This window comes from Pyrgilauda ruficollis, unplaced genomic scaffold (assembly GCF_017590135.1).
Source record: "Pyrgilauda ruficollis isolate IOZ18807 unplaced genomic scaffold, ASM1759013v1 scaffold65, whole genome shotgun sequence".
Classification (NCBI taxonomy): domain Eukaryota; kingdom Metazoa; phylum Chordata; class Aves; order Passeriformes; family Passeridae; genus Pyrgilauda; species Pyrgilauda ruficollis.
The window spans coordinates 3,273,177-3,287,767 of record NW_024528266.1 but is presented as its reverse complement, the minus strand read 5'-3'; the positions used below and the strand labels follow the sequence as shown (position 1 = coordinate 3,287,767).

Sequence of the window (14,591 nt, the reverse complement as noted above, 5' to 3'; positions counted from 1 at the left end):
TCCTAACAGTTAAGCTGTTCAGAAGCTGCTTGTTTGGGAGATTTATCTCATAATTAGTTTTCCTAGAGAAGATCTGCTGGGAGCTTGGTCACTGAAGCAAAACTGATAACAATATCTCTACACATTGCTTTTGGATTTGTCTGTCTTGAGCTACCAACTCTTCTGTATGCTCATTAGTCTTAATTAATACAGAGCATTCTGGTAGCTTAGAAGTGAGAATATCAATTCGCTCCAAATATTGTAACAAAGAAAAGTAGTGAGTTAACACTATGAAATACAGTAAATGTGATACTCATGCAAAGTGGTCAAGCAAAACAGTTCCTGGAAACTATATGAAATGAAGGAACTAGAAAAGAATGGAAGAAGTATTGTAAACAAGAATTCTTAGATAATATAAAGAAAAGAGGAGGAAAAAACTCAATGTAAGAACAAGCGAAAGAGATGAGACACATACAACAGTTATATTTGGAGCTGGATGAGTAACACAAAGAGCTGAGATCTCCAGAGATATGGCACAGAAAACACACATGGAAACTATGCTAGAAGAGATGATAAAGCAGATTAAAAATGTATACAATAAAGCCTGTGGACCATCCTGAAAAGAAGAAAAGTTTTGGGGACATAGGATTGGAAAGTGAGTTACAGCAAGTGCTATCTCTCAGGAAATGGTGAGTAACTAATAAAGAAGATATTTATTCCTAAAATGAAACACTGCAATTCAGGAAATGGGCAGGATTGAAAACGATATAATTACTAACTGTATTTGTAATCTGTGCCATTGCAAGTCAGGAAAACAGCTTCTCTGTAGCCTTCCTAATGTATCCAATTTTCTTCACATTTTGAAAACGTGAAAATGTGTGAATGCTGTAAATATATTTTGGCACATTAAAACACTTGTGTGCAGAAGCAAGCTAGGCACTAGTTTGTACTACTAATGTAGAATGCTGTTGTGTTACTGTCAGTGGTCAAGGGTTTCTCATTTAATATACTCTCATGTTTTTGTCCCAGTCCCTAAACATCTCCAATTAATGGGATAATGAACATAAACTTATAATTTGTAGACACAGAACAGTGTTGAACATACCTATAAATGATTCCCTATTTATCTTAAAACAATGTAACATATGGTTTTATATACATTTCACAAGGAGAAAAATTATTAACTGTTTGGCATATGTATCCTAAAATAATTAACAACACTGACATCTGCAACAAATTAGTTTTATGATGTTGATGCTATTTGAGAGAGGACTTAGTGTAGCCTTCTAATTAGCATTTGTAAATCTGTGTGATACATTTTTATGTTTTGCTTTTAGATAAAGAACTAAATTCCAGACGCTGATCTTAAAACTTCACACAATTTATGTTATATGGAATTGTGTCAGGAATATATCTAGTATTTTTGGGAACATAATTTTACTGAAACAGAAAATTGTATATGTGAATTAGCTCCCTGATCTCTTCAGAATAACTTAATGTTAAGCATCCACAATGTAAACCTACAGATGATTTTAACTTTTTATCTTTTTTTGCTGGGATTTTTCTCCTGGTAGACATAAAGCAAATTTTCGGTGTTGTTTACCATTCTCATTGCTATAGTTCATCAGCATGCCACAAAAGACAGTCAAGAGCTTCTCACTGGCTGGATCTGTTTTACTGCACAGTGACCTTAAATGGTCTACTACAATATGTGCACCACCTGCATGGTCAACTGCGTTCCTGCCCTCATCTGTAAAACAAAGAGTTACATTAAAAAAAAATGAAACCAAACCCCACCGTCGAATCCCGAACGTAACAGTAATCATACAAAATGAAGCTTTAAAACAGAGTGAAGCCATTTCTCCAGTGTTGTCAAATTCATCTAGAGAGATGCCTGAGGGCCAATTTTTAGTGCAACAGAGCTAGGAAAGTGAAAACACCTATAACAAAAAGGATTAACCACCTGGCACTAATACCTTTGTAAAGAAGTTCAGTGTTTGAGGCAGAGCTGCTAGAGCTGATAAATAATATTTTGAAGATGCACTGAGTTTTGCCAGAGGGAGGTTCTGAGCACTTGACACAGCTTAGTCCATACACAGGTAAATTACTCTTGCTGTCACGCGGATCAAGAAATTGAAATACAGAAAATAAATTGCTTGGATTACTTAAAAACAAAAAGGGGAATAAAATGGACAAATCAAAGAGAGGTGCTAGTTCCCAGTGGCAACTGTTCTTGCACTCAGTCTGCCACACAGCATGTTCTCAGCACTTCTATAGCTGAACTTTAATACCACTATCAGATACTTTTTGTATGGCTAAAGAAAAATTTACTCTGCATCTATAAAATACTGCAATGTTCTGAAGGGTTGTAAATAACACATCATAATCTTTGTATGGAACTCTTCCTATAGAACAAATCAGATTTGACACAACAGTGTAGGAATAAAGGAAAAATAGGCCTTCTATTACAGTAATCATCAATACTGCTTCCTTCCCCAGCAGTAAGCAATAAGCAATAGACAACAGTCAATAAACTAAATTCCATAGCTTCCAAAAGGAGAGATTTCCATGTGAGCTACCACTGGAATCAGCTGGAAAATCTGGATGGAAACAAAACCTTGGAGGGGAAGGAGGAGGGACTATCTAAGTTTTGCAATATAAGAAAAACAAAATGCCCTCTCCTCAATTTCTTCACAGCCCCAAAGCAAATCTTCTCTTTTCCTTGTTATTCCACCACTCCACTATCCCTCCTCTCTCTCTCCATCATATGTGCAGGTCAAGGTACCAAATTTTCATCATTTTGCAACATATTCAGCATGAAACTCAAAGCTGTACACATTTATAATATGATCTTCCACTGTAAAATGTTCCACAGCTCTGCAAAAAGAAGCTTCTAAATCTTCCAATTCTTGTTAATACTATTCATGAACTTTATATACCCCTTATACTATATATAAAAACCAGGATTCTAAGTGTTGCATATAGGGACTTCAGAAAGTTTGCTGAATGGAGCTGAAGGAATGGTAATTCTTGGCAGGTCTTAAATTATTACCAAAGTAGTAAGTATTTTGCAGAATAAATTCACTGCCGTGATTGCTTCCACCTTGGACAGGATCAGGATGTCAAAAAACTGTTTTGCTGCTGGCATGTCGATTTCATTTTGAAAAGGGAGAAATTATAATCTACTAAACAGTTAAACTCATTGTAGGACTGTGTGTCAAGGTACAACTATTAAAAAAATGACAAACAGAAAAGAAATTTCTAAGATCCTTGATGCCATAACAAACATAGCTCTAATGCTGCAACAAAAGGAAGTCCTACATCAAAATACAGTGAAACAATATAGACAGGTATTTAGACTCAGTGCTTACATGTACCAAATCAGCAGAGAATAAAAAGTAATTTGGGTTGGAAATTCAAGCATTCTGCTTTATTTATCCTCTTCTGGTATTTTCTACTAGAAAATTTATGTAAGTACATGATTTTGTATTTAACTCATCTGTTCTGTGAATCAAAACAGGTATGCAAAATGAAATTGATTCACTGATTCTCGATCAGATGCACTGAATGTGGTCCTCAAATTACTATCATGCAACTTAAATCAACAAACAAAGATGATAAATTTAGGTAAGAATCACATGTCAAGCTCAACTCTGTGTCTTGATGTTGATGGACTACATGTAAAATATGTAAGCAAAGTACAATAGAAAGGTAGAGATTGGTGAGTGTTTGGAAAAAAGTGTTAAAACACAAAAAAAATAGTTACAAGCCAAGTTTCTTACCTGGACAGAATTTGGCAGAATTCTACTGAAAATTATGGTGTGATAATATTTTACAAAAAAATCTAAGTCATGTATCCTTTAAATTCAAATATCTCTGGCTTATTAAAAACTGCTGCACAGTCTCTCACTTCAAATACATGACAAAACTCTTATCCACACAATGTTTTTGTTAAGTAAACACATCACCAGCTTCTGCTGTACAGACAGCAAAAGAAAAGCAGGAAGATTCAGAAACAAATCTCACTCCAAGGTAAGTCTGGCCTTATGGTATACTCAAAAAGTTAGGTACAAATGAACCTCAGAAGGTGGCAGGCTGTAAGAGCCAGCCTTTGACAGGACTACATGTGCTGGCAGACTTGTAAAGGAGATGCCATAACTGAGTTTGTTGCTCTCCCTCTCTCCCATGCTGGAGCTCACCCTGCATGGCTGCTTCTCTGCCCCAGGCAGCTGAGTGAAGAACAGACCTGGGTGAGTGCTATAATTAGGACCTCCTGGTGCTGCCTTCTTTGCCCAAGAGGATTAACTCAGCTCATTAGTGCAGGGCCACAAAGAATCCTGTGCCAGATGTAGGAGGAAGGTGCTGCCTACCCACTGGCAGCACTGCTGTGACACTTTGCTGCATCCCCAAGCAGGAAATGTAGTCCTGACTCAGAATGCTTCGTGTGCATTTCACCAACTCGCTTCTCACTAGTCCTCTGTCGCTAAGGAACAGATTTTGCACACAAGAATACTCATCAAACTCCAAATCATTTACAGTCAAAACAAGCCCACAGCACGTTGCTGCATCTTGTTCTCAATCCAACTATTACCTTGCAGTTCAGCAGCTCTATGAACTCCCACACTTAATGTGCTTCCAAGCCTCCCAGAAGCTGTGTTGAATTTTTTTCTGTGACCTTTTTAAATAAACATTTGCTATTCCTAAGAGAACAGTGATTGAACAGTTTAATGACAGCATTCACATTTCTGCTTAAAAATGCTTCTCTGCAGCTCACAAAGGGCAATGCTGCTGTATAGCTTTTTTAAAGTACATGTAATACAATCTAAAGATGCCAGAATGAGAATCTAAGAAACCAGACAGATTTTTTCCCTGTAAAATGTACAGTAAGATTTATTACAGAATGAGTTATTACTTCACAATTTTCTCTAGCCCAATTCAACACAACTGTCTCTAAGAATTAGTACAGTCCATTTTTCTATCCTGAGTTGCTCAAAGGAGTTTTATGCAAAAAAAGGGTTTTAAGTGGATTATCAAATTACTGTAACTGTTGACATTCCCTCTACAAACAGTCTTGTCAAATCTTTCTGTTGCTCAACTATGCCCAAAGTCAACAACCAAACTTTTAAACGTATGGGATTGTTAAATCTTTACAATGTAGCACTTAGAGTGGTTCCAATTTGCTTTTCCCAAGCCATTTGCATCCCTTTCCCTCAAGTTTTTTTCCCTAATCCACCAAGCCCTAAAACAAATCATTAAGTCACAAAATGTTAACAAGAATCTAAGTCAGGAGAAAAGGCTGTGCCATAATAGAAAGATATATCAGAAAATATTTAGGCTTAAAAAATACACCCATTTCTCAGATAATCAGCTAGTATCAGCTTTATGATCAGCAGTATCAGATTTATACTTTTGGTTCTAGTTTTGTCTTGCAACTGGATACCTGAATTATCCTTTCTCCCATTCATGTTCTGCACAACTTTATTGGTTTAAATAGTTGCATTGGTATAAATGATGCAAGTCAGGGAGGGAAAGGATCATCTGCATGATCAAGGTCCCTGACTTGCATAAACCAAATTGCCAAGAAAGCAAATTTGGGTGACATGGGAAAAATACAGTATTTCTTTTAAAATTCTTTTTACTTGTGTAATGATCAAATAATTTAAGTGACATACTGCCATTTAACTTTAGTTACTTCATCTTTATTGCTTTTGGCTACAATCCTGCATTTTTTGACCAAAAATGCTTAGATTGGACAGTGCTTTACAGATAACTCTTTCTTTCTTTTCTTAATTAAAAAGGTGAACTAATCTACATTAGCCCAAGTTGGGGGGTGGGAGGGACTGTTCTTTCTATGTGTTCTGTTACTACTTTCCCCTGTTTTCTAATTAGGTCCTTCCTGCAAGACTTTTGTGGTGAGGCACTCATTTGCTCCTGCTGCTTATTCTTTCACCTGAAACCATAATGGTATGTGATAGCAAGCTGGCTGCTGCAAGGAAATTATGATGTGACAGAATATTACAAACATGTGTAAGGATAAAACTGCAGGAGTAGAGCTCCAAAGGAAAAAAAATCCTGGACACATGTGGAAAAAAAAGAAAGAAAATATTAAAAAAACAATGGTAAACCTGAGCTACTGTAAATGACATTATCTATGTAGACACTAGAAAAAATACTGCCACTTATATAAACTGGGACTTTATCTTTTCTTTCACTGTCTGAACACTGTCAGATAAAAACTTTCCACGCAATGCTGTCATTCAGTTTTAACACTTGACTCTACTTTTTATCCTCAGTCTGGTTTGTGTATGCTTGTTGGTCACTGCCCCTGTCAGGTCTCTGACTGCATGACTACAGACCATAACCCTCTTACACAACACATAGTAGCATTTCATTAATTTTATTTTTCAAGAAAGAAAGCTTCATGTGGTTATACTGCACTACCATTGTTTGCTGATTTTCCCATGTCTTCTGTGCAATTGTCTTAGAGGGACATTGCACAGCAATACTGTATTTTGAGATTCATGTCTTTATAATTTGAAATATAATTTTTGGGGTTGCTCTGTCTTGTACTGAAACTTCCCTTTCCTTTATTAATTCCTTTAGGAATTATAATGCTGATTACCAGAAGTACAGTTTTGTTTTATTTGCTTGCTGGTTAAAATCAACCAGCATAATCTTAAAAGTTTTGCTTTATAAAGAAAAAAACAATCTTGAATTAGTTATGCTTGTTTCAGATAACAGAATTGTCCTGTAGTCAGTTCATCTTAAAATGCTGGCAGCTATCCTTAGCCCTAAGAGTAAACATTGAGGGTACTCTTTGATAAGTTATTTTATTAGAATAATTGCTAAAATAATAAATATGTAAACAGTAAACTAGGAGAACATTATATTTTAATACAGTCCCTTCAAGGACTGAAAATAGGCAGAATTGATCTTTTTGGATAAAACTGTTGCCAGCAATTTTTTTGGCTGATGACAACTGATGCAGCAGTGTATTGGCCCTCTTATGCAACTAGTTTATACTAACAAACAAATACAATTTTTAAATGTATCCAAACAGAGATCTGGGGATATTTTTGCTAGACTCTTCATAATATGTTAAATATGTGGACCACAGGGTATCAATGCTATCAAGCCCTAATCTCTTTCATTATTTCTTTTGTCTACAGAGTAAGGAGCCTGGCAGAATATTTGAAGGGAAAGGTAATTATGCAGGTATTGAAATCTCCCAAATGCTAGGCTGAGGTAGCAGTCAAATTCAAGCTGGATTCAAGACCACAATTTAACTTCAATAACATTTGCTTATTAGCCATATTCCTCTTATGTCATATTAATACAAGAAAAATAATGGTGTTTCTGATTTCAGACAAAAGAACAGTGATGAATTTACTGCTCAAGACTTCAATACTTTACTTCCAGTCAAATGCTACTAGTGGATCTGATATTCTAATATAGCAGCAGAAATGTTTTTATCAACAACAAGACATACAACACTACTAGACTCAGTACTGGCAAGTAATTTGTTCTGGATTCCAAGGATACTTCAGTGTGTAATTAAAATGTAGTAATTACTGCTACTGAATTCTGTTTGAAATTAAAGAAGCCAACTTAGAGAAGAGAATGTTCTACGTAGATATACTGAAGTCAGGTAAAGGTCCTCAAAGCTGAATGTAGCTTTGCTTTCCTTTTCATATACAATATGCTTACAGCAGACTCTTCAGTTGATTTTATAACTCTATGAAACTCCTCAGTAATTCCATTGCAGTCAAACAAATTACTCTAGGTTTATGAGAGTGTAAGTCAGAGCTGAAGTCAGCTTAGTATTTCATACAGCACAAAATAAATCATGGAACACAATTACATAGCAAAACAGCAGGCAGTTTTTCTACACTGGAAAATAGGCATTTATAGAATCTCTTGCTATATTAACAGAATAGACCCACACACCACAATTAATTTAGAATTCCTACTCCCAGGCCTGCAGCGCAATGTTGTCTCTCAGCTTCAAACTCTCCAAGAGGAAGGGTGTGAAGTGAGCATGGTATGGTCACAGTCTGCTGCTGGCTGTTACTGAAAGCAGCCCAATGAGCTGTGAGTCTCCACCAAAGCAGCCAGAGGAGCAGTCCCAGAAAGTGTGAAACCCATGGGAATTTGGAATAGGTTGGGAAAAGCCCAAGAAGGATTAAAAGACTCCACCATAAAGCATATTTGTGGATTCTACCAGGGTACTTTTCTTTCCCTGCTAGAAAAAGAAAGACAATTATTCCAAGAATTGAAAAAGTAATAAGTGGACCTGAGATCTACAAACAGCTGAGGCAGGTCCTGGGTTTGGGGTCAGTGCTATTTGTCCAAAATCATGAAGCCTAGGAGGACCCTAGCCTGAAAACTCATGGGTTTTGCATCACCTCTCAAATGTCTTTTTTCTGATGATCTAGAAAGATTTCCTCATCATTGTGATACCATTTAGGCCATCTGTAAAATAAGAAGTTAGAATAATATTGTTTAATGGCTTTCTAAGAACATTCATGATTAATTGCTAGTAAGAACTCAATATTACTGAGGAAGTATATGCTGGCATACATACACTCCAGTTTCTAGCTGATGCAATACTTGTGTGCAGAGTCTTGGAGAAAAACCTGCACTATCAAGGACCTCCAAAGTAAAAATACTATGGTTTTCTAAGACTGTGGCTTCTAAAGGTAAAGCACTATTACTGTACAGTCAAAACCTTGAATTTGAATTCTCTGCAAGCAAAACACTCAGTTTTCAAGCAACAATTTAAGGACTGATCTTAATTTCTTGGTATTTCTTGGGAAACATCTTAGTGGGTGGCATATGCATTTGGTAGGATCTAGTACAATGATAAGTGAAAAATCGTGCTAAGATGCTGCCTAGCTGCATGAATCAGGGTGACCTTCATAAAAATGATTAGCCAGTAGTGTACCATTATCTACATCAGTTGTGTTCTAGGATTCTGCTGGTTTTCCATATGGTAATGAAAAAGGTTATGCCATTTTTTGAAGAAAACTGAATTTGACTTCTTTCCAGTATGTTTTATTTTAAACTGTCTGATTTTCTCCTGTAGATCTGAAATTAATCGTATCTCCTGAGAGAACACAACTGTACAATTGAGCTGTTTCTTATTTTTATACTTAGCCCTTCGTATCAGGTCCCTGCAAGAGATCTGTACATTCTTATAAGATGGGCAGCTGAGGTTACGGAATTTATAGCATGTATAGGACCTTTTTAACAAGAAGTGATAAAATGTTCATGTTCTGGAGTTGAGGCTGAGACGAACAGGGATCTGGTTTTATGTGAAAGGCCACATAGCTGAAATTCAGCTAGGAGGCTTGCAATCAATACAAGTAAGACTGCATAGATAACAAAGAAATATATAGCATGGGAAATGAGAAAGGGACCCAATAAATCTCCTGCTGAGAAAGGTAGATAAGCAGCTGTCAGAGGAGATACAGAATGAGCTGGCATTTTTAGCTTCTTTCCAGCTCTATAAGATCCTTACATACCAATATGATTGCTAAGAACATGTAGCCAAGCTGGCAGTTTCATGAAGAAACAAGGCTGTGGTACAAAAAGAAGTAACTTCTAGGTTACACAAGGTCTCTAAACACTACCATTAATATGTATATTATGGAAGGGCAGAATGGGAAATTTTTCACTTCCACTACAAGATATATGGAGAGCTTAATTCCCTGTGCTAGCTTTCAGAATATGTGAATGCTCTAAACAACAAGAAGGAAATATTTTCTAATAGGAAAAGGAAATGTTTTCTAATATTTTCTAAGAGCCTAATCTAATCTCAACTGAAGTCAATCAGAATGCCTCCCTCTAGTTTGTATGGCTTCCAATTCAGGCTCTAAATATCCCAGCCTTTCACTTCCTCTTAGATTATTGCTTTAACAGCACAAGTATGGCAGCCTCTATCATGTGCACAGTGCTATATAAAAACACAGGAAAGTAGCTTGTCAATCACTTCAGAACTGAAGTATTTAACAAGTTACCTGTGCAAAGATCACTGAGATTAGGATAGCATGTGCATTGCAAACTTCATGATAAAAATATAGTGAGGCTGTTATTTCCTAAGAAAATAGTACTAGTTTAATATAGTGTCATCGTCCACTAAAATTCTTGATAAATTTTATTTGATTGGCCTGATCTTTCACCCAGACAAACTGCACTGGTGTGGGGGGTGTCAGAGTAGGAGAGAGACCTGGCTACAGACAGGTTTTGCTTTCTCCCACACTGTCTTGTTGGTCTTGCAAGAAAGTAGGCCTAAGTTGAAAACTGTAGTCTGAGTTTCCCTGTCCCCCATGCACTTGATCATCACATGAGACCAGTCACCAGACTCTTGCCAGCCTACTGTGAAAAAGCCACCAGAGAGAGCCAAAGGGTGTACTAATTGCCAGGGTGTTCATTACACCATCACGAGGTGCAATTTGGATAATGCTTTGCTTTAACTTAATACCCCAACGGCCAGAGCTGATGGTAGCAAATAATTCTTAGGCTTTATCTATAGCAGAATTAGCCATTCTGCACTGACTTAAGACATTGCTTTTTGCAGCAAGAACCATATTAAACACAACCTTTTCCAAAAAATGGAGATGAGATCTTTACGTTGCATGTGGAGCCAAGGTGCAGGGACATCGTAGAAGAGTTTGGGAGGTATTTGTAATATCTGTACCTCTGCAATACCCCTTAAAGAGAAAACTTCCTAAAGAAACAGCACCAGGAAGAATGACAGGAGGGGATGAACAGACAGACACTAGAAAGGTACCTATAGTTTGACTCATGGATAAAGAGTGGTGAAGCAGCTAGGATAGCTGTTATGCTCTGACTGGACAATTCCTAAGAACTGAGCATTGACTATAAGCAAAATCACATAACTGGTGGTTAAAAGGAAAGAATGGGCTAGGAGTTTTGCTACTAATAGTATAGGTCTGATAAAATTCTGCCCATGAATGAGGCCAAGGATTCTGTTGTCTGGGAATTTGGAAGTACAAGCAGCTGCATTTGGTACAGGTTGTAGATACAGAGGGGGAGAAAGCAGGAGGCAGGACAGATTATGCCTCCATTTCTTTACTTTGCACTTTCTGCTTTGATGAAAATTTGGGGGCTGAGGTGTATGTGGCATTTACTAGATAAAGTATGTAGAAAAATTACAGGCTGTACAGGAACATGCAGTAATGTATCTGTTCTTAAACTGCAGGGCTGCACTGAACAATCTGCATACAGTTGCTTCTGACAGTCTGCAATTCGTTACTTCTGACTTAAAATCTTTTATCTGCCTCAATTGTTTCTTGCATCTTTGCATACAAGAGGAAGGCTGGGAGACCAGAACCCTATCAGTACTAACAAAGTTTCCTCCTACCCTGCTTTGCAATTATATTTGCCTGTAGTCTTGATGTTCAGAGATTCACATAACACAGATTTCTTCAAAACAAATACTTTAAAAAGAATGCTCTCAAGGCTGCTTGGTATAAGTCTGACCTATTTTTTCCCCCTTTAACTTTTATGTAATGCATTTAATTCTTTGTATTTTGTTCCATGTTCAAATAGGTAACTATTTGAGTAGTATTTTCGAGGGCTAACACATATGAGCACCCAGACAATAAGAGGTCTACCTCAAACATAACAGACAAGAAAATCTATCAGTAAGTCAACGGGTTTTCATGTCATGTTTTCGGTGGAAATGAATCTATTCAGGGAGGTCTTTGGCCAGGTGCAATTCCCCTTTAACTCATGGAAGGTACTAGATTTCTTTCAGCACTGAGACTTAGTCATGAATTACCTTTCCATAGTAGCTGTAGCCAGGAGTAGCCACTCCTGAACTTACAGAGAAATGGTCTTGCCTTCCTGCAGCTATTCAGGGATCTGTGAACACTGAGGAACCATTGCCATTTTTCTTTGGAAAAACAATTCAGGCAATCCTTCTCTTCTTCAAGGCCAGTTTTAAGGGGCTTTCCCTGCAGAAGCAGCTGTTTGTTCCAGCTGTTTCATCCTGCACCACGCCAACTTCTCTCAGAAACAGACACCTGATTAACTCACTTTGGCACAAGCTGCCACTAAACAAATGATGCATGCTTGCTGGGATGAAATACAGGATAAGTGGGCTTTCACTGTAAAGAGATATTGCTATGAGCCATCCAATATGGGCTTTATTGCATAGACTCAGCATAACACTGATTTAGGACTTGGAGACATTCCTCATTGCCGTATGTTATAGTTACATAGCCAGTAGAAGTCCAAAAAAAAGCTCATGCAATTGGAAAAATATAGTTCCAAGTTCTTGTACAAATCACAATTACCAGAAGGGTAACAGATGCTTTTGTCTCAATTGGAAAAAAAAATACTATTGATATGTAACATTTTAAAATATGACAACTGGCTTCCACATCTTATCTTTGTTATACTTTATATTTCCTTGTTAGAAAAAAACAATAGTAAAAACCTGAAATATATTAAATTTTCTAGTAATAAGCATAGTGAAAGTATTTGTCCTAAAGAAGAATTTAGGATAGAGTGCATAACTATTTAATAATTACACATTAAGTTAACAGAAAATGTCAGATAGGATGGATGTGACAACTACACACTGTAAATAGTCTCTTCCACTCCAATCCAAATGCTAACCTTGATTTTTGTCGCATTTTATTACACTTTACTCATTAATTTTATTCACATACACAGGGAAGGTAGTGACTGTCCTCCCACAGGAGCACGACAACACATGGCACACAGAACACATCACTGCCTACTGTAGATTTTATCAGTGCTAGCTTTGCTCCACAGAAGGACAACACAAGGTGAGTAATACAGTTTTCTTTACAGGATAAATTCTGCAATGTAAAAGCCAGCAGCAGTCCACAAAACCTCACACTACAAAACCATTTCTATGTGCCCTTATTGTATTTAATGAAAAAAATGTGGGATGAACAATAATGACATGAACAGTTACATAGATTTTACTTATATGAAATAAACCAGTGCACCTGAGAGTGACCTTGATCTCATACATAATCCTGAAACAGAATATAGCAAATAAATTATGTTATAGGAAGCTTAACAGCTTCTTTGTGAAGTTTCCATTGGGAAGAAGCTGTTCAGTTGATTGGTCACCTTAAAGAAAACCCTAAATGAAAGAATTATACATTAACATCCTCAAGCAGTAGTTGTCTGTAACTGGAAATGCCAATATATGATTAACTTCCGTGAGGTCAAAGGCAAGGTAATTTAAAACAACATAAAATGTATATTTTTGAACTCAGATGAAAAAACGTAGCAAGGAGAAAGGTTACAGTCAGTATTCATACAGCAGAACTTTTGGTAAATGCAACATAATATGCAGAAAAATTCTCACCATATAAAGTAAGTCACTAACTCTCAGGATAACAAAATGATTTTACAATTTCATCTCACTTCCCATCTGCAGACATCCACAATTCCTTCATGCGCAACATGTTCCTGCTGTCTCTGCTTCTGCACCATATTTATTGTGGACTGACTTTTTAAAAAAAAATTTGAAGTAAGGGATAATGAGGCTGCATTTTCAAAACACTGCAACCACTAGTTTGGTTTTTGCAGATGACACACCCATGCATGTAATCAGCACATGCAGTCAACAATTGCATTTCAAAACTCAATTGCTTCTCATTGTAAAAATTTATTGTGCCCATAAAAAGCTAAAAAGCCTCACCAACATCCCCCCCACCCCTTGACTACCAAAACCACAAATATATAATCCTGGAGCAACTGATTAGCCACATAAGAATTTTGAGAATCAGCAACATAACTCAGGCATCATTTCAGCCACATATGCAGCTCTGCACAGATTTGAGACTGGTTAGAATATGAGTGTTCCATTCTGACTCTGTTCCATTCCAACACATTCTGTCTGAGAAAAAATTAACTGTTCAGTGCCTCTGCATATGTAGCATCTGTTCCTTAAAAACCTAGTTTATTATGTTTGAAAAAAAAAAAAAAAACCAAACCAAAAAGCCAAACCAAGGATCAGAAAACCTTTCTATTTTATATCCAGTTATATTACAATATTGAAAACGCATTTTAATCTTTCTATCACATAAGCATTACGCAAGTGTGATACTCAATTTTCTCATCCAATCAGAAGAATCGTGGGATAAATAAAAACCAAGAAAAGAGGAAACGACCCCACAGCACACAATATACAGAGCACCAAAACACACCCCTCCCTTCCACAAGAGCAAGTACAAAATACAGCAGATTTCAACACTCACGGCTATCGTAGCATATATTGCCCAGGGCACGTCCCGTTTGAAGCAATACTTCCTGGTCTTTGCAGTTTAACAGCTGCACCAAGGGAGGGATCAACCCAGCATCCACACAGGGGTTCCGCATGAATTCTGCAAATAAAGCAAAGCCTCTTAATGCCAGGCCAGCTATTCCCGACTTCATCAATTCCAGTTACACTGGCCTGGCAACTGGGCCTTTTCTGTGCCCTAAACACGTGCACAGACAGTGGAAATTCTCATGCAAGTTTCTAGAGAATAAGCCCAAGTGAGGATTTGGGCTTAATTCTTTCCATTATTTACTAATTTAGAAGGAATTAAGGGCGTTTA

The 14,591-nt window shown here is 37.0% G+C and overlaps 1 protein-coding gene across 6 annotated transcripts in view; it reads right to left on the bottom strand.

Moving 5' to 3' along the window:
• RAP1GDS1 (Rap1 GTPase-GDP dissociation stimulator 1) overlaps positions 1-14,591 on the bottom strand; it is a 90,751-nt gene that overhangs the window by 24,276 nt on the left and 51,884 nt on the right. For 5 of the 6 annotated variants that reach the window (XM_041484294.1, XM_041484296.1, XM_041484295.1 and 2 more), the window contains 2 exons: positions 14,250-14,375; positions 1,583-1,729 (listed from right to left, as the gene is read on the bottom strand). In XM_041484294.1, the coding sequence (XP_041340228.1) occupies positions 1,583-1,729; positions 14,250-14,375 (273 nt within the window). The remainder of the gene's footprint in view (positions 1-1,582; positions 1,730-14,249; positions 14,376-14,591) is intronic. The other variant, XM_041484297.1, reaches the window with a different exon arrangement.